General features: G+C 43.4%; 1 protein-coding gene across 3 annotated transcripts in view; it reads right to left on the bottom strand.

The window, feature by feature from the left end:
• GLS (glutaminase) overlaps positions 1–19845 on the bottom strand; it is a 49237-nt gene extending 29392 nt beyond the window's left edge. For 2 of the 3 annotated variants that reach the window (XM_072341745.1, XM_072341746.1), the window contains exons 1-7: positions 19486–19845; positions 13414–13510; positions 12837–12958; positions 7702–7831; positions 6661–6740; positions 4593–4756; positions 1567–1625 (exon numbers count right to left, since the gene is read on the bottom strand). In XM_072341745.1, coding sequence (XP_072197846.1) covers positions 1567–1625; positions 4593–4756; positions 6661–6740; positions 7702–7831; positions 12837–12958; positions 13414–13510; positions 19486–19820 — 987 coding nt within the window. In that variant the 5' untranslated portion in view covers positions 19821–19845. Of the gene's footprint in view, positions 1–1566; positions 1626–4592; positions 4757–6660; positions 6741–7701; positions 7832–12836; positions 12959–13413; positions 13511–15621; positions 15700–19485 lie in introns of all 3 variants that reach the window. The other variant, XM_072341747.1, reaches the window with a different exon arrangement.
• Between the last annotated feature and the right edge of the window lie 604 nt (positions 19846–20449).

Genomic DNA, 20449 nt, shown 5'->3' with positions numbered 1-20449 from the left:
TCTGACAAGAAAACACAGCCTGTATGGAAGTTCTTGACCCTCCGTTTAACTTGTTTGAGAATACCATGTTTAGTTTGGTTAGTTAGTCAAATGATAAATGGTATCTTAGTGAAAACACTACACGGAAAGCTACATTTTAATCACAGTGAAAACAAAGAATGAAGTGATAAGTGTGATATGTGTCCATTAGACGTGCAGTTACCACATGCAAAAACATCAGCGCAGTGCAATACTCTTAATAAGGACATTACAGAAAAGAACAAGAAAACAAACCGAAACCCACCCTGCAAAACAAACCCCCGGCCTTTCAACAAATACCACAATTACATGCAATCAACAAATTCACTTTCTCTACTTAAAAGTAAACCATTTATCCAGAACTATGTGCCCTCCGCAAGAGGCACATGCTTGCGTTTTGCCTTACGACCAACAGGGCATGTTCTAGGTAGGTCTGACATCTTGACATTGGACAAGTGTGTTAAGTCATATCTTAAAAATTCACTGTTATCCGAGTGAATTTCAATACTCAGTCAACCTTGAAAAAGATTAAACGTGAATAAATTTACCTGTCATATTTAAGGCCATTTTCTTTCACCTACAGCTATTAAAGATAAATGTCTTTAAGCAGGAGTTTTTACACCTTCTTTAAACATAAAATAACAAAAAAATAAAATAAAATCATGATCTAAATAACTTTAAAACCAACAATTTGGAAACAGGAGGTAGGAAACACACTGTAGCTAAAGAAGTTTGAAACACAAGGAAGACAAAGGCTTTTTTAGATCTCCGAAATAACAGCATTAAGTTCTCTACTTCAGAACTCCAGGGCACTGACATGACCTCAGCCCTCTAAGCGGGTATCCTTAGTCCTAAAGAACCAAGAGCCAGGTTTTACTCTATCAGTGCCTACCAATGAAAAACAAAACAAAAGGCAGAAACAGCAAGGAACGGGCAAGTATTAGAATTACATGAAATTTATGTCATTTACAATAGATAAAGTCATTACTCAGCTGATACTCTTGCAAATACAGCTGGCTGTTTCCAAGCACATTTAAGAAAGCACATTAAGCATCCCAAAAGAAACAGCATATCATAAGTTGAAAGTAATTCAATTACACAGTACGTTAATAGTAGATAGACTTCATCTTAAAATGAAGGTGGGAATCTAACTGCATCACCCTCAGAAACCCCAGGATCTTCTAATTCTTCCTCACAGCAGGAAATTAGTTTATGTTCCATGAGACATTTGGAAACATACCAGAGTGCCACAGAGTACGTTCATGGGGACATGCTGCTAACATTTCAAGTGTTACGCAGTTCAAGAAGGAAACAACAGTAAAATCTCAACCATTAAAGTCTTCTGGCTGCACTGTTACTACTTATAAAAACTGTAAGTCTGAAGCTGCCTTTGTTTGGAAGCGTTCTATTTGCAAAACATCCCAGCTTGCCCACCTGCTAACAAGCAAACTGCCATCAGATACTGCACACAACCAATGAAAACATATGAAGATACTTTCCCACGTTCTATTAAAACTCTCAGAGAGAAACTAAAAATGATTTCTTTACCTTGATTAAAGATGTGACCACAATTGCTCCAGCATTCACCATGGGGTTATGAGGCTTGTCTGTGAAATAAAGTTTTCAATTACAAATGTGCCCAAAGAGACATCTGTCAAACAAAACCAGACTAAGGTTGAAGCAAAAAAAATGATAGATAAGAAACAAGATATAGAACTATAACAAAGGAATACTAACTTCAACTAGAAATATTATCATCTAACTTTTTTTTTCCTCTTTTTTTTGGCAATTCTTTGCTAAGTATTTTACAGCTCAGATCAAACTGCCCAACGCTACTTAACAATCCAGTAAATACCTCAGTTTGGCAAGGTTCTCTCTCTTTAAAACACTCTATCTCCTCCAGCGATCCAAGATTTGATCCATGTGGCATCAACAAGAAGAATCGACATCCCCCAAGGGACTTACAAACCTTCTCCAAGTCTTGGTGGTTTTAAATGTTCAAGGAGTAATTTAAAGAAATAAAATGCCACCCCAATTCTTTGACTTCCTCACTGCCGTGCTTAAATACAGCAACCCAGAGGCTTCCATCACCTTCTTCTGAAATACAAGTAATACTTTTCCCAGTATTTAATACTGTTAATTAATTCTTTTAAGCAAAGATGTCGCCCTGTGAGGGTTCCAGTGTCTCAGAAACTCTTATCAATTCAGAATACTTCAATGTTGTAACAGGTTTGAATTATTCCTATTATTTGCTGCTACCTGATGTCCAAATAGGTGCGAGGGGGGGGAAGAACAGTTAGAAACAACAAGTGTTCGCTCTTTTAATATGTGATATACGCAGTATTAGAAACTTGAGAGACTGCACCATTTCAACAGCTTCCTAACTCTGCCTCCTTAAGGATCAAAACCTCCGTGCTGTTTTCTAAGCTGCCAGAAGATGAGTGACTTGGAGCATCTCATACTGGTGGTCAGAAGCCAACTCATCTCATGAAACCTCTCACTCACAGTAAGGCTACTGCTGAGGTTAGACCAGGTCACCCACAGCTTTATCTAGCTGTCTTGAAATCCTCCCAGTACTACTGAGAATACACACCCTTCCTATGCATCCTCTTCTCCCTCCTAGGAGCCAAGTTTACCTACCACCCCATCCACATTCCCTCAAGTTAAGCATGATGTGGGACCGCTGGCCCTCATCGCTTCATTTGCCCCAATCTGAAGTTACAGGCTTCTCCTTACAGCAGCAACTCATTTAAACTCCCCAGGAGAAACCACCTGCAAGGAACTGCACACCATATAACAACAAGGAATGAAGGCAGAAAATGCAATCACCACAGTTTGCAAAGAGGTGAACAGGCTTATCTGTTCAACTTCAAAAGAGGTATCGAGCTCCAGAAAGCTAACAGGCACACACTGCTAAACACGCACTAATCAAATAAAGGCAATGATTTACTTCAACTGGAAAAAAAAACACTGTTAGGTGGTGTCCCTGCAAGTCTCTTGTCTCATCATATCATCTCATTATACCTCAGAATAAATTCATCTTCTTAACCTTAATGAAAAGCACCACTTGTAACAGCCGTGCCATTTCAGCTGGGATGCCCTGACTAAGCACAGCACTGCGTCATTTCTCTCCTGCATAAGCAACCTGCCTAGCAGCCTGAAGAGCAAACACGCTGCTTTACTACCGAGCTCTGTCTGTACTGTAGGACAGGGATGCTCATCTACTACATCTTTTAATGTAGGGAAGCTAACAAACTTAACAGATGCATCTAAGCTCAAAAGAAAAAGCGACTTATCCAGTTATCTTAGTTCTCTCCCCTGGACATCACTATTAATCAGTGAAAAACATGCATGCTCTTTATAACTCCCATCTGCCAGACAACCAGTAAGATTGCTCTAACAACATCCCACACAGTTATGCCTTATGCAAACCAGACCTTTCCTTTGAGCTTGTAAACTCAAATGACACTGCTTTTCTGTCATCAGTTCCTCTGACCTTTTTGTCCATTGCTGGAATTAAGCATTGCCAGCATGACTGATCTGCAACCCTTGAGTGCAGGAAGCAGAATCTACCACACATGCACAAAACCAATGTTTAACACACAGGACAGGTGTGCTGTGACTTGTTCCTCCTAAAAAAGGCATCAGATAGATACAGTCTTGTCAGACACACTTCAGTGTGAACTCAGCAGCAGGAGGAATACCACAAAGTGACTCCATCACTGTAACAAGTTAGCATTTCCAGTGATGCATATTGCAGAAGTATTTTACTATGTGAAATTCCCAAGCTAGCCGAAGCAACTTTTAATTAGCGTGAAAACTGTTTTAATCATCCAGCAATCTGAACTGCATGGCAGACCACCTCCTTTGATTAAAAAGGGTATTGAAATTGAGTATTCAGATGGCTGCGTAAGATTCCACATTTACGTTGCACAGCACAGACCTTACCCTAAACGTGAATGACACTTACCAACATTTATTGTTCTGTTAGTTTTTGCCACTATGATTTAAAACTACCTTAAAATCTTTGCAGTACTAGACAATTAAGAAATACAAGAACTTTATATGGAGTAAGTATTATTAATTAGATTGCCATGACAACAGAAACATAGTTCTACTGGGAGAGAAAGATCTGCTGGAAGCATCTGTGTTTCAGAGGTAACATCCAGCACTTCCCTTAAGGTTACGTGACTCATCTTCCCCACATTTTTACCATAACTCAAAATAGCACTTTTCATGCTTGTTTATAAATGCCATTCAAAAAGGAAATTATCTAGATACTGCTAAAGCACTCCTGTCACAGACAAGAATAAGTATCACAGGGAATCACTGGACAAATTCAATTTGGAATCATCCACTGGAAAGCATGTTCAGTTTCACCTCTGTAAACTAACCAGCCCCAGCCTTTGGCATCAGCACCAGATTCTCACAGCACTGAGTGGCCTGACGGTATACAGAGAGCTTTTACATTTAAATGATAATAACAGCAAGACTTGAGAGGATAGAGTAACATAGAAAAAAAGGGGGGGTAAAGGGTAGTATGTTCTGTAAATTAAATACTAATTAACTCTTACCATCTTCATTCAGGAACAATTTGTTGAATCTTAATCCACTAGGCTCTTTACCAACGTATCTGTGCACATACTCTGTGCCAAGATCATTAACAGCAATAGCATATTTCAAAGGCTTTACACAGGACTGAAGACAAAAAGGAACTTTGGTATCTCCAACAGAATGCCTGGGAAAAACACAAACAAAGATGCTTAAATTCTCCCATTCTCCAGCTGCGTTGTTTCATTCAGTTTTCAGCACACTGGGACTAGTAACACAAAAAATACAGTTATTTCAGCTACATTTAGATAGCAGGGGGTGCCCAGTCAGCAGCATAAAGGTTGGAACTAGATGATCCTACCGGTCCCTTCCAACCCAAACCATTCTATGATTTTAAAGAACAGAATGAATGGGCTTTATGTTTTTAACCATCGCCTCCATACACTAAACAAGACCTAAGTGGTCATTATAACAGATATAACTAAGAGCTAATTAAGAAATGAGTTTGCACCAGAACTCTAGCACCGTATTTATTCAACTGAAAACAGACAACCTGAATACAGACTTTTGCACATAGTGATGGATACAGGAGCAAAAATGAGAGCCAATTCTGTTTAGGAATTCAAAGGCAGCAACTGAACTACCAACAGTTCTGTTCTCACTGAGAGTGGCATAGGAATTTTACCAAAGTCATGAATTAACATCTTTCAGAAAGTTTACTTGCAACACCTAACCCAGATTGCTCGAGAGAATGACTCACACAAGCAGCATATGTCCCGTTGAGAACAAAAGGTTCCAAGCTATCACATGTCTGATGGCAAAATCACAACTGTTTGTGCCTTTTTATTTTTTGGCAGAAAATCTGAGAGAGGTCCAAAGAAATTCACAGAAACATTCTGGCATTACATAAGCTAGAATTAAATAAGATTAACAACCACAAAACCTACTCTTACAAAAGCTCTCATTAGTGCATGTTGCTATATCCAAAACGATGCAAATGGTAATTCAAAGGTAATCAAGAAGAATATTCTTTACTTTAGAAACTGTTTTATAACAGCTTGGCCACTTCAGTAAGAAGCTGAAATGGTGGTATCGCATATCACTAAGATTAATGCATTTAAGAGGCACACCAAAAAAACTTGTGTAGCACCTCCTTAGAGATTACAGACCATGCAATATACAGGAACAAAAAAAGAAGATCATAACAGACGTCATTAAAACATCCCCCAGTGCACTGACACCATAAAGCAGTCCAATGATCTCAAGAATGCTCCGTCCAGCTGGGACAAACTAAACACCTAAGAAATCTGATACTCAGCTTACACAGCATGTCTGCATCCAACTGCAGTACAGTAGAGATGCAAGCAAACATGCACGTTACATCATCAGGTCACAGAGGCTGACACAATTGTTTACCTCACTTGTCAGCTAGATGACGTGAGATTACCGCTTTACATTTGGCTGTTTTCTGCTGTGCTGAGTCATTGCTCAAGAAAAAAAATAACCCTGTAACTTATATTAAGAGCCATATGCACCCTTACAGGAGACAGATTAGTAAATCTGAAGCAACAAAAAAACACAACAAAGTTCAGTCCAGTTTCTATATATTCGCTTCCCTTGTAAAGAATATTCTTGTGAAATTCTTTGAGTGATGTAAGGCAGTTATAAAAATACCAGTAGAGTAACAATATTAAAATGCAAAAGTCATGTCTAGATCAAAGCATGGATGCTATCAGACAGAAGATGATCAGCTTTCAAACCTAAATACTACATAAGCATCACCTCTATCTTGTCCTCCGGTGATCATTGAAATTACTCTCAGCTTTATTTATTTGTTGTCAGCTCATAATAACAATATAATATACCTCAACAATGTAATTACAAATACTATTAAAGCAACACTTCATAAAAACAAACATAATTTAGCTTCACCAGAAGTTTAAGACAAAGAAGAATAACACCCAATTAAGTTTCACTTATAAAACAACTACAATACTTGTTGTTTGTTAAAACAAGCAGTACCAAGAAGTGCTGCCTCTATCAAATAGTTCAACTTGCCAAAACAGCAAAATTTCCAAGTTAAAAATATACCTCTGCCCATCCACTGTGCAAAGGGACACACCCCATAAGTCAGGGCTGAACTTGGCCAGCTGTGGAATATAGTCAGCAACCTGTCATAACAAAAAACAAGAAGAGAGATGTTAGGCCATCCGAAACATTCAGCTGTATGTTACTGTATGTCTAAGGTAATAATTGCATGTGGAGAGGATGTGAGAGGTACATGTGTATTATCCCACTGATCACCACAAAGCAAACCTAAAAACACTAATAAACTGTTATACTGAGGAGATAATTATCAGATCAAGTATTTTTCCAAAGAAAATACAAACTTCAGCATTCAGCACAAGGGGATTATAAAAACAGGAGGGGAATCAACTTCTTACTCTGGTAGATAGTGATAGGACAAGGGAGAATGATTTTAAGCTCAAGGAATGAAGGTTTAGATTGGAGGTCAGGGCAAAGTTCTTCACAAAGAGGGTGGTGAGGAGCTGGCACAGGCTGCCCTGAGCGACTGTGGATGCCTCATCCCTGGAGGTGCTCAAGACCAGACTGGATAGGGCTCTGGGCGGCCTAGTCCAGTAACAGATGTGAAGCTTGGTGGCTCTGCCTGTGGCAGGGGGTTGGAACTTGATTATCCTCAGAGCTCTTTCTAGCCCAAGCTACTCTATGATTGTATGATACAGCACGTTCTGAGAGCAATCCGTGCCCAATTTTTACAGCATATTTAGGATTTTCAAACTACAAAAGTCTAATTTGGGGGTTTTCAACCTAACAATAAAATAGAGCACTAGTATAAACTTTAATTACTAACCACAGTACAGTTAGCACTTCAAAGTTGTGCTACTTCACACAACTCACGGGTTGTAAGTTACAAAAACAGTTACAGACAACTTAAGCAGCAAGTAACAGAGCAGCTTTATAACTAGGGTAAAATTAGAAAGACCAACATTATTTCTTGTCTGCTAAAAATGGGAAAAGCAGTCCTCTACTTGAAAAGAACAAACAAATGTGGTTAATGTTAATATCAAGAATTCCAGAGAAGCTTCGAGTTGAACTTAAAAGCAACATTACCTTTCCTCCTGATTGCTTTTTCGCACTTTCATATAGCTCATCAATATGGGAAGTGAACGACATGAAATCCGGGATGACAAACTTCCTCCTGAAAGCCTGAGTAAGCAAGACAATATTACTTTGTACGCACCTGCAAAAAAGTCAAAGGGAAAAAGTTATTAGCAGTTAAACCCAACAAAAAGACAACTTGGTTTAAACAGTTAAACAGTTTCTTATTAACTTTTCGTGCCTAAAATAACAGGTCTTTATTACAAGCAATTTCTCATCCCTATTTTTAAAAGTTATTTACAATTGTTTCAATACATTCCCTTATACGTCCTTTTATTTTAAAGCTCTTAATTCAAGTTACAGCTGCAGGGCTGTAAAGCAAAATAACATTAATATTCCTTCCAGCAGGATCTAAACTTGAAACTGGGGTCCACTAAGCCACCCAATTCTTCCGGCCAACACAAGTGGAAGTTGCCTAACCCAGCCCTTGTTCAAAGGAGCACTAAAGAGCAAAGAAGCAGCCAACACACCAAACTGAGCTGAGTTGAAAAATACATAGGTTGTTAGAATAGAAAAACTGATGAAGCCCTTGCTAACATCCAAAATAAACCCAAATCAACACTAAAAAGGACACTAAGTCTCTCACTTCAGACCATTTTTTACTTATTTTAACCTAGAACACAATCACATAATTGCCCACACTCTCCAAACATCAGCCCATCGGGGACATCTTAAACCAACAAAGTAAAATGGCATTTTCTCTCCATCTAGGAGAAACAGAGGAAGTGGAGGTTGGGAACACAAGGTGAGACAAGCTGTGCAAAGTACTCTATCTGTGGGTGGGGACAAACGCGAGCAGAGGATGGGAGCTGTTATCATACAGTTAAAGATCAGCTTTGAAAGGGATTAACAGCCCCATCCCAGTGCAAGAAAGAGAAAGGCAGGCTTAACACCAAATTAACACATCTGTTAACATTCCTACCGAACCTTCCTGCAGCGTTCATAAAAGCAGAAGTGGGTTGCTACTTCAGACAGATGAGAACTCAAGACCACGTAGACCTCCACTAGGAATGAGAACTTAATTCTTCCAATTAGGAATTATTCCTAACAATTAAAGATTAAATCACACCGAACACTACTTCAATAATCCTATGGTTAGAAGTCAACACCGGGTCAGAATAAAGTTGCATGCAGATGACTGAGCAGATAGAATTATCCTCTTTTGGCACCCCCTTCCCTTTTCAGAAGCTTCACTTTCAGTTTGGACTCCATTGTGTTTCAAAGACTTGATTGCAAATTCAACTGACAGCCATCCCAAACACTGATCTGCCCTTCCCTCCCACAGAGGAAGGGAAACAGCAAAGAAGTTATGTGCACTCAAGCTGGCAATCTGAGAATTGCTCCGCCTGCAATTAACTGTTAGTCCACATTAAAACAGCAGTTCCAGATGGTTTTGTTGTGATTTGTTGTGCTCATTCACTCCCTTTTAACACAGCCTGCCAAAACCCTGCCCATTTTTGTTCCCAGCAGTTTTCCTGCAGGTGGTTCAACCCCTTTTCAGAAGTAATTAAGAACAATTACGGCAGCCACGTGTGCAGAAGGAAGAATATATTCACACATTAGGTTTAACTTTCAGATGCACTTCAGCACATCATCTGTATCACCTAGATAGCATTAAGTATTCTCATTAGGAAAAAATGAAGTTCATCTAAACCTATTAAAACAGCCCAAGAAGTCTGAGTGTGAGCAATGAAACAATAGGAAGGCAGCATGCACTGAAAAACACTCCCCTGATATCACATGACATTGCAGAAGCAACAGAAAGGGCATTTTGCACTTCCCAATTTACACTGAATCTCACTTAAATAATTCAATTGCTTTAAGCTAGAAACCGACTGCAGAAATTACCAAGCTGGTCCAGGACCTCACTGCATTTCTACAACTGCCAAGATCAGCGTTTCCTTCCATCCAGGCAAACTGTATGATTTCAGGCACTAAATACAGGGGTTCGGTTAATCTAGCCAAGCACTGCAAACAACTACCACGTGGACAACACAGCAGGGGTCTTAGCCACAGTTATGGCAGCACTGATACTTTCAATCAATAGAGGACATACATCTTGCCAGCCTCTAATATTTCACAGCTGACACCTCCTCCCCAGCAGAGCCTGTAGAAGGTTTATGTTTCACATTACATTTCAGAGAAGGGCCAAGGCTCAGAAGAAATGGAGCGCTATGAAAACTTCAAGAACAAAATAGACTTGATTACATACTGCATGCATGAATAGTGTTTCAGGTAGGGATGCTACCTTCCCATCTCAAATCCCTATTTTCCCAAACTTATTGATATCAACCTAACAATGCAGTTGGGTTGCAGTATTATCACATTGCTGTTCACATGAGCAAGAGGTCAAAATAAATCAAGGTAGAAAAGACAGAAGTATGCTTAGCAAGGACTCTGAATAACCTGCAATTCTGTCTGTTACTGGCAGGTGATGCATTTGCATCAGAGGAACGCACTGGTATTGCACTTCAACAAGCAATTTTCACTCAAGGGTAAACAGGGGATTATGTTCAATGAACTCCCATCAGAAAGATGGATGAGCAAAGAGAATAGATATCCACAGATCACTCTCTCTCGTGAATATTTTAGTGACAACTAAGAAATCATCACAACTGTTTTCCAAAACAGGTTTGTAACTGACTTGTTTACTTCATCCCTGCTAAGGCCAAAACTGTCAAGCTTAGGACGCATCTCACCTCAAGCCAGTGTCCTTCAGCTCCCTGCATTCCCCACTAACAGAAGACTAGGATTCAAGTCTTATGACCTGTATAATCTGGAAGACATAGCTTGAATTTTAACTTAACTTAAAAATATAGATAGATAGGTGAGTAGCATGACATTTTGATCATTGTATTTGTTTTATCATGAAACTTGAAGCATTTATAACTTCTCTTTAAAGTTCTGGCTCCCACTGCCAGCTATTGCTTTCCCAAACAAAGTAGATACCTGCTAAAACAAGATACTCTGAACTCATGCATTTTGAGGAACGGCTAGGCTAGCCATACAATAGAAAGGGATCTTAGCTTATCTTCCAGATTCAAAAGCTGTAGTATAAGCACTACAAGAAGCTCCAGTTCCAACCAGGAAGACTAGTTCTGTGAAGCATTCAATATATTTAGACACTTCAGAAACACATAAATGTGACTTCTTTAGGAAAAAATAAGGAATAAAAAAAAAAGAGGTATTTAAAGTAATATAGCAAAAATCCTCTTCAGTTTCTATTAATAGCTTTTGATTTCCTCCAACAAATAGGATGAAAGCATTTAATAATACCTGGGTTAAGTATATCAGATATTAAAGTTTTGCCCAGGATTTGCTGCCCAGATTTAGAGAGCAGCACAGCTGTTCCACAGGAAATAGATAAGCCTGTTTGAGATCCAGTAACAGATGCTTAGAGCGGAACAGACCCAGATTGCTGCTTCCCACCAGCAGATCAGAGGAGATTTGGCCAGCAAGACCACAATTCCAGGTCAACAAAACAGGACAAGTGGTACCTTGTGACAAAGAGTAAGTCTAAAAATCCAAGTTAATATGAAGAAGAATGAAGATTTGACTAGTAACAGTTACTTAATAGCTACCATCTCACTTAAGTTCGCACCCTTCTCAGAGCAAGTCCATTCTGCCTTCCCCCTATTTGCCATGCGTATTGATCAACGTACCACTACCTAATTTGTCTAGCAGCTTCAGTTTTATCTAGGCTCTTTTTATACTAGTACCCAAGTTAGGCTCCCAAAAAACATAAAGCATACCACCAGCAAACTGGAATGCTGGACCTTTTTCAGCTTGCACACTTTACTCAGCTATGCATCAAGCCGACAAGAAAAACTGTTATGGTACATTGATGCAACATGAACACCTGCGTCAAGATAATTATGAAGCCTTAAGGCTGAAACTGGGGCAGCGTCCAGACTACGTTTCCAAAATGGAAGACAAAAAACTGGAATCGTTCTGACTGCAACATGGCAATTTCCTCCACGTCTTTGTCTAAAATGGAGAACTCCAAAAAGCCAGAAGCCTTCAAAATAAGACAGCCTAAGTCAAATTGCAATCCAATATAATCAGTAAAAATATGTTCAAACTTGTGCTACAATGATAAGATAGCACAGATGCGCGGCCCAAAATACTTGATGGATAATTCGGACAGGGCTTAATTGATTCAGTCAAGTTGATGCTATCTCCATTCCCCATAATATTTTCTTGATGCATATGTGTACACAAGGAGTGCTAGTTCTTCTCAATTACCTATATGTGTGTGAATATATACCCACATTGATACCTATGCACACACACAACAAACTAACAAAAGAAGGAACACAATATATCACTACCTCAAATACTTTAAAAAAAAAAATGCTTGTACAGAACAGAAATGTATCATTATGACATAAGTAAGCTCTTATTGAAAGAAGAAACTTTTGGGTATCGCATCATTTACCTTGCAAATGGAAGAAAAATGGACTCAAAAATAGACTGCAAACTCCACTTCAAGATTTAAGAGCAACTGAAGTCATAATCTTATGGCACACAAAAGCCATTAATAGGGGAGTGAAGGAGTGCGCCCGGAAGGAACCGAAGACAAGCTGAACAGTGCTTATATTGTTCAGCTAAATGACACCAGACTTCTCTTAAACTATCAATAAAATAAGGCACGTAAATCTTTTCCGAAACAGATCAAAGAAGTGTCTACAGCTCAAATCCCTGTATAGCAGAGTTAAGTTCAGCTTCGCTATTTCTCATATATTCACAAAGAATTATCTCTGATAACAGTACCAAAATGATCTGAACTACACAGAAGCAGCTCCCTTGACTTCAGATTAAAAGCGAAAAGGCAGAAGATATACATACTCATTGAAAATAACCCACATTGCATCCATTTCTTTGGTGTCTAAGAGCTGCAGGGTGGGGTCAGGTACGCACACAGGTAACACACTGACACATGAAACACTGATGACTATTACAACATCTGCCTTGGACCCCTTCCTACTAAACGACTATGTACTGTTGGTGTCTCCCAAGACAGATGTCAGTAACACACACAGAACATTCATTCAGATATGTACAGTAACAGTGACAACAAAGCTTACTTCTTAAAAAGGTCTTTGTCCAGCATAACACCGTCGGAAGTTGTTTGAAGGGTCAGTCTTAACATATCCATGCACTCTTTCAACCTGGGATCCGACGTACGTAACCCTGTAGATTTGAGTGCCTACCACAATAAGACATTAATTACTAAAATGAAAACATGCTATTACAAAGATCTCCGCTGTTCGGTGTAGTTTATTAATGTAAAAACTATCTGCCACAGGAGGCATCGACAACAAGATAATCAAGATAGACGTTAAAGGGCTGCTGTTAAAGGTTTGGATCAAAATCCACAGTGTCCAAATGCATTTTGTCTAAGCGCAGACATCACTGAGTTGTGCCACAGACACAGAAGCTTTGAAGCTTTTTCTCTCATGCAGCAAATAAATGACAGCACAAGAATCCTCGTTCAATTGCACAAACAGTGTTGGGGAAGAGGAAAAGTTACACTCCTCATTGCAGCAACCCATTTATAACATCAATACCTTCACTGGTATTCTTGCATCCAGAATGTAAAAAAAAACAAAACCATTCTGTAGCAGTTAGTTCTCACAAAGCACCCAGGAACAAGAAACTCACCGTTATGAATTTATGCACCGGTATTTTCTCTTGTCCTTCCGCAATAGTGTAGAAGAGCAGATCTTCCAAGCTAGGAAGGAGACCTTGCTTCACTTTACTAAAAACAAAGCACAACACAAGCATGCACATATCAGTTCAGCGAGTATTTCTGTTTATGCAGTTTCAGTACTCACAAGGAAACACATTTTAATGACAGACGTAACTACTGCTACTCATTCCAAAGATCTTTTTTGTATCAATGCTAAGGGTTTAATTCAATTACTTTGATTAAGGTAGGAAAAACTGTAACACCAGAGACACATACACGATGTTTTTAGAAACATTTCTAACACACACCTTTTTACTGACAAATTTCTTCCTAAGATTGTATTTAGACATTCTCTGGGGCAGATACATTGCATTTCCCTCTGCTTGATGCTACAGAGGACAGAAGTGCTACTTGCATAGAAGATAAAAATGCCTCAGACTCCAAGACCCGCATGCCTTAAACAAAGCTCAAAGAGCAGACTGATGTAAGAATTACACAGACAAGAGAAGGCAAGAGGTGATGCATACGTATTATTTTCTTCAAAATAATCCTATTTTTAGGAACTCCTGGGAGTGCCCCGTCCTTCTGGAAGCTTATGTAGGCCACATCAGTTGCAGTGAAAGCAAGTGAAGCCATCTGCAGCATAATTCACTAACAGGAACTATCTCACGCACCAGAAGCAGCAACGCAGACAGTGTAAGTTCCATGCAGTACAGATAAACCTTCAAACAGTCAGTATGTTTATCAATACCAAACAGTGGCCCTCCTATTCTCCCCTGTGTTAACTACCAAGCATACTTCTTGTACATCTGTACTGGTTCCTAACTTAACACTCCATTTTAAGTAAAGCACAAAGGAAAGCCATCGGATTCCTCCCAGAAAAGCATGCTGTAACACAGAGCTGCCTCCAGCTCACAGCTTCTCCTATCTGTGACACCGCACGACACCCCTGCAGCAGGTCAAAGCACAAGGCTGAGTCAGTCCCCTGACTTCCACTGGGCCCGGCTCTGCAACATACAGCTGAAAGGCTGCTCTAGGAGCCGTGTGCTCACAAAGGGCTACAGGCAACAGCAGCCAAGGGCTCCACATCTTTCCTTTTAGTACCCTCAAGTGTTGACGTCAGTTTCAACGCGGCCAGTGTAGTGTGTTGATGCTTCCCAATAAAGGAAAAAGGGAAATGCAGAGTATGCAGTCTCACAATATGTTAACCACATGTTAATGTTACAGCTCAATCCCATAATCGAATAACATTATTACTACGCTATAATACATCCACATTGTTGATTGAAACTTAGTACCTAAAAGCAGACCGCTCTGAGGCATCTTGTCTATTTCTATAGCTGCGCACACACAAGAAGTAGAACTCCTGCTCAGGAGAAGCTTCCTGAGATCAACAGCCCCTCGCAGCACAGTGAGGCTGCCTGCAGGGCTGGGAGCTGCAGAAATCAGCCCTGCAGTGGAGCACAGAATGCGGGTGGCCAACGCAGCCTTGCAGATGGGTGCAACGCCTCCCTCTCCTCCCAGCACTCGCTTGCTGCAGTTCAACAACAGGTCACACTCATGATTCATTATTTTTAATAAAAACCTGATTATCTCCATACACCCTCTTAAACATACTGCAGCTCTTCGGTTGCACTCACCTCCCCCCCTTCCTCCTAAGTAGCAGTTAGAACCAGCAGTAAAAACCTCACTTCTCATTTTCCAGTGTAATACGCTGTACTTCCATACTCCGAACAGAAGACATCTTTGTAAGCCCACAGAACTCTCGTTGTGTTCCAGCCTGGATTTTTTTAACAGCAGTGCTGGCTGACTAATGCACAGACAGCCTGGCAGCTCAACCGAGGCGGGCACTAACAGCTACCTCAAGCAAACACCCTTTTTCCTCAAGAAAATTCACGTCTTCCACGCAGCACACTGCATTGCTCATCTTTGGAGAGACCAGTCTTTTGGGATGCCCAGACCAAGGTGGCAAAACCAAACCAACCCACATGCAGATCAAACTCTCCTCCTGCAGCAGCATTGCAGCTCAGCAGCTATCTAGTTGGTTTAGGGCCATGCAGGGTTACAGAGCCACTCTACAGCCCTGCGCTTCACCCACGCACACACAGAGCATTTAACACAGCTCAGTGCTGAGAACTACTTGATGTTTTACAGAACATCTACGCAACAAGACTTGTTACCGGCCTGACGGAGCTCTGGGAGAGGAAACCTCCCTGTTCCACTTGGACTCAGGATTACTCCAAACACGGAACTCCTCTCTGGAAGACGGCAGAAAAACAGACAAAAGCTTTAGACGCATTACAGAGATTTTTATCTGCTTTTTTTTCCCCATCGGTTGAAAAGAGATGCAGCTTCCACAGCACAAAGTGAAATAGTTTCCATATCTCTCACATCTGCTGCTGTTCAATATTGGGTCAGTCAGCTCAATTTAACAACGGCTCTGCACGGACTGCCAAAGCAAAGAGGACAGCGCTAGGTATATTTACAGCAAATAGCTCGGTGTCAAACAGTCCATCTTTTGATAAAGTCTATCGGTTAAACAGAGGTAGAAAGGCTTGCTCTGCAGTTTGTTGGGTCACTGATGTCAGTAACCCATGTTTGCTTTACCTAAAAGCTGTATTTTGGCACCGTGAGCACACTTAGCAAGATAGCGGCGTTCAGCACTGGTTGGAAAGAGCCACGTTTCTCACATCAAGGGAACAGCCAGACTACAGTGGAAATTCCGCTTTAATCCATTATGTCAATAACGGCCTGATAAATTAAAACAAAAAAAGAAAACAAGGGAAAAAACCAAACCAGAGGTACAGTTAGCCTTCTCTAGCAGTACTGCAACCTGTGAGCTAGAAGGAAGGCCACAGTTTGCTCCACGCTGTTTCTTATGCAGCAAGGCAAACAGAATGCATGAATTCCAAAAACAAGGCCTTCACAATCCCTACTCCTCCCCCAGTTTTTCCTTCTACATCAGAACAGCGCTTATTCCAAACTGCAGGGGATTTTCTTCTAATAGCAGATGAAATATGATTCTAACCAAGAAGTTCAATATCAAATACAGTGGCTGACTTCTCATCTCAGACCGTGCCTTCAAACAGCTGGACAGCGGTTACCAACTCATTTCACACAGGGAGAGCAACAAAAAGCAAGGAGTCCTTCTCCTAGAGAAACACTCCTACCCCCTGGCATAACCAGCACAATGCAGGATGGGATGTGCTGAACAAAAAATGGTATGAAGTCATGTTAAGGCTACTCACGGATAGCACACTACTAACCAGAAGACACAAGTGAAAGCTGCCAGGGCTGCTGTCTGTAGCTCAATATGAAGCCTGCAGAAGTTGTCACACCAAGTAGTGGCTGCTGCCCAGTCGGACAGCGAGCCCACCAGCAGCTGTGCAGAACCGTTTACCCAAGAGCTCAGAAGACCCAGAGAAAGCCGTACACTGATAACATTCAGGCCAAAGATGGCCACGTCTGAGTAGATGTCAAAGTGCCCCTGGTGAAACCAAGAACTGTTGCTTCAAAATCTTACGCTGAGAAGTTTGGGATGGATGAAAACTCCCAACAGTTTGATGCACCTGCACAGCTGAGCACAGTGAGATGAACTGCTGCCTGATTAACCAAGAGTGACTTCACTGGAATCCAGCCTGAGTATGAAAGCAAAACAAATTCAGAAAGTTATCTCCAGAATTCAGCCGTGGCCTTGAAAGGGAGCACTAGCACTCTCTTGTGCTTCTAGGGGAAAAACATGACAATGATAACAAATCTTATGCTTCGCTTTGCTGGATTCCATATGCTTGTACCAGCACTGCTATAAGTCAGTTATACTTGGAAATTCACTGCCTTGCTCCTCCCCCTCACCTTACTACATGTCCACATAATTCACAAGTAGCTTACACTAAGGTGAACTACATGTGATCCTATTACTGTCCAGTATAAAATGCAAGAAGGAAAACACAGTTAGACTGAAAGCAGAAGTAGACACTACCTCGCATTACACAAGATTGTATCAGGATCATTTAGGACTGCACTTGGATATTGTGTTTTACATACCTAAGCATGAAGCAATGATTACCTTCTAATCCACAAGCTTTAGTCATCAGAATTACCCATCTATGGCTGCTTTCTCAGCTTAACCTCAGACATTTCTTCTTTCCAAGACGTACTGAGTCCCAGGTGAGCCTGCAGAGCGACTGGACTGCTGCCCTCCAAACGGACCCCCCCCACCCACCAGCTCAGCAGCCCTTGCCCTAATGGACCCTTGCACTAATGGACAGCACCAGACTGCAGGCAGCAGAGCGCAGCCTGCACTCACCCAGGCTAGCTGTTAGCCCAGAAACCTGTCTGCTGAAACACTTTTCTTCTGCACCCTGTGCTTTCTTAACATAGCAAAGATAGCCACGTGTAAGGTACCACCACGTACAAATGCTTTAGTAAAATATTTGCAGTCCCACAGTAGAATTAGAATGAGTGTGGCCGATGAGCCACCAGGAATTCCTGCCCAACCTGAATTACAAAGAAACAGTTTCCAGCTTTTTACTTGTTGATAACTACACGCTGTAGGTTTCAAGCAATGATTCTTTGCTCACCATGCAGGAATGCTCAAAGCACAACTATCTGACTTTCACATACTTGAATCAAAGGCCAAAAAATGAGAACAGTTTAACTGGTTTGAGACTACAGCCTCCCCACGTGTCAGAAATTCCACAGCTCCCATAACTGATGGTCAGCAGAAGCTGTTCTACAAGCTCAGTCTATGAAAAAAACACCTTTGCAACCACCACAGCTGCCATACTGGGGCTTTTCTTCTGTATATTTTCAATGGTTATGCCTGTGTTTCTCATTGAAAGTGGAAGTAAGTCTTCAGGCCACCCCTACTTCAGGCACAGCCAGAAATGGTTTCTGTTTCAAAACACTGCACTTACAGCTAATGCACACAGGAGGTTAAATGATGAAAGACAGGATAACTATAATAATATACCTATCTATATGTATTACATCCTATATGGTTCCCTAATCCAATACACATGCACGATTAAGGAGCCTGCTAGCTGAAATTACAAACAATGCCTTCACAAGCAGCCCATAACTCGATGCACAAAAGGTTTGGCCCAAGCCCAGCAACTTGGACATTTGTTGGAATGAGAGGGAAAAGACCAAGGCAGCTTCTCCCCCTACCTACAGGCTGAAAGAGCATAAGTTCACACCAAAACCCCTCTCCAAAGGACAGCTATGTACAAGCCAAGAGCTGCAGTTCCTGCCTGACCTCGTGGAATCTCTTCTGACTTCCTCTTAGCATGAGAGTAACGCAGGCTTGACTGCATGTTAAAGCAAGGCGCTCCTTCCTCATCTCGTGTCTTCTCTGCCTTCTCTTCATCTAGATAAGAGGCACACCAAAGCTGGGGAAAGGAGCCTGGCATTAGCTTTTAACTAGGCCACCCCAGAGGTAGCACTGAGAAGATGCACGGGCCACCTAGGAGACAGGAAGGGGCACTTCCCAAGCACACTGGAAAGAAATGCATCTGCATGAGGCCTGCAGTTATCTGTTCAAGATAGAAAAGGCTCAGCACGCTGAGCCCAGCCCGCGTTCAAAAAGCCAACGCAGACGGGTGCGGGGGATGAGCAGATTGCAGCCTAAGGCCAAGAACAGCCGGACACAGCGCTGGGAAGAGCCGGAGGCGCCCAGAGTGCTCCGGAGCCGCCTCGAGCCGTTGGGTGAGGGCCCCGCAGAGAGCTCAGCTCGCAATACAGCGCGCACCGCCACCCCCGCAGATAGATGTGCTCCATCACTAACATGAGATGACACAGCTTCCAATTCTACCGAGAAAATAAAGCAATAAACACACATATATGTAAATAAGTAAAACCCCCACGGCACGCACGGCCCCCCCAGCCCTCCTGCGGCAGCACCCGGGGCCCGCCCGACGTTCCCTCCCCCCCGGGCCGCCCGCAGCCCCGCACCTGCCGGGCCCCGCCCGCCCCTCCCGCTCCGCCCGCGTGTCAGGAGGCCGCGGGCGCTCACATGGCGCCGCCGCCGCCCCGCCCGCACTCACTTCTCTCCCCCGCCGCCGCCGCCTCCTCCGACCAGCTCCTTGCCGCCGCCGCCTCCGTGGTTGTTGTTGCGGCCGCCGTCGGGGGGCTCGCTGGGGGCCGCCGGCTGCTGGGCCCCCTTCCCCGGCTCCTCCAAGGCGCCCTCAGAGCGGGTGCACATACCCCGCACCGGGCCCGGACCGCGGCGGGCGGCGACGGGGCCGGCGCCCAAGGCTGCGAGCTGCGGCGGGAGGCGCCTGGAACACGAACCGGGCCCGGGCCCGCCGCCGCCGGCCGCCCCCGGCGGGCCGAGCAGCAGTAATTCCCGCAGCAGCGCCGCGCGCCACAGCCGCATCATGCTGCGCCTCCGCCGACTGCCCTGCCGCCGGCCCGCCGCGCCGCTCGAGGCCCGCTGCGCCCGCCCCCCCGGCCTGCCGATTGGTCGCCGCGGCCTAACTGTCAGGCAGGCGGCGCTGTCGTTGGCTGGGCGGGACGCCACTCCCGGCGCGGGACGCGGAGGGAGGCGGGCGAGGACGCGGGGCGGCACCGCCCTCGCGCCGAGGGGAGCGGCCTGCCCGCGGCGCGTGGCGAGGCCGGGACCGCCCCGAGGTCGGCCCTCCTCGCTCCCGTTCCTCCTCTCGCCGCCTCCATTTTCTGAGGGAGAAAGTTTGACGGACCGCCGCCCCCCGCGGCGGGGAAGGGGCGAGGGGCCGCGCCGGCACCTGCGGGGCGGCTCCATGAGCGCCCGGGGGTCCCCGAGGCCCGGGCTGCGCCTCGCTGGAGAGCTGGGCCGCGGCCTGCCGGGTTGCCATGGAGACGGCCATTTCTACCATCGCTTCGCACGTCGGCTGGCGAGGGCGCCGCCGCCTGCCGGGAGACAAAGGGATGGGAGCCGCGGCGTGAGGGGAGAACCCAGCCCCGGCCCGCATCGGAACGCCGGGCCCGGCCCGCGTCATAACGCTGCGCTCCACGTGCTTTGTTTCAGTC

Source organism: Excalfactoria chinensis, chromosome 7 (assembly GCF_039878825.1).
Source record: "Excalfactoria chinensis isolate bCotChi1 chromosome 7, bCotChi1.hap2, whole genome shotgun sequence".
Classification (NCBI taxonomy): Eukaryota; Metazoa; Chordata; class Aves; order Galliformes; family Phasianidae; genus Excalfactoria; species Excalfactoria chinensis.
Note: the sequence above shows the minus strand (reverse complement) of the source record. Positions and strands in the feature narration are given on the sequence as shown.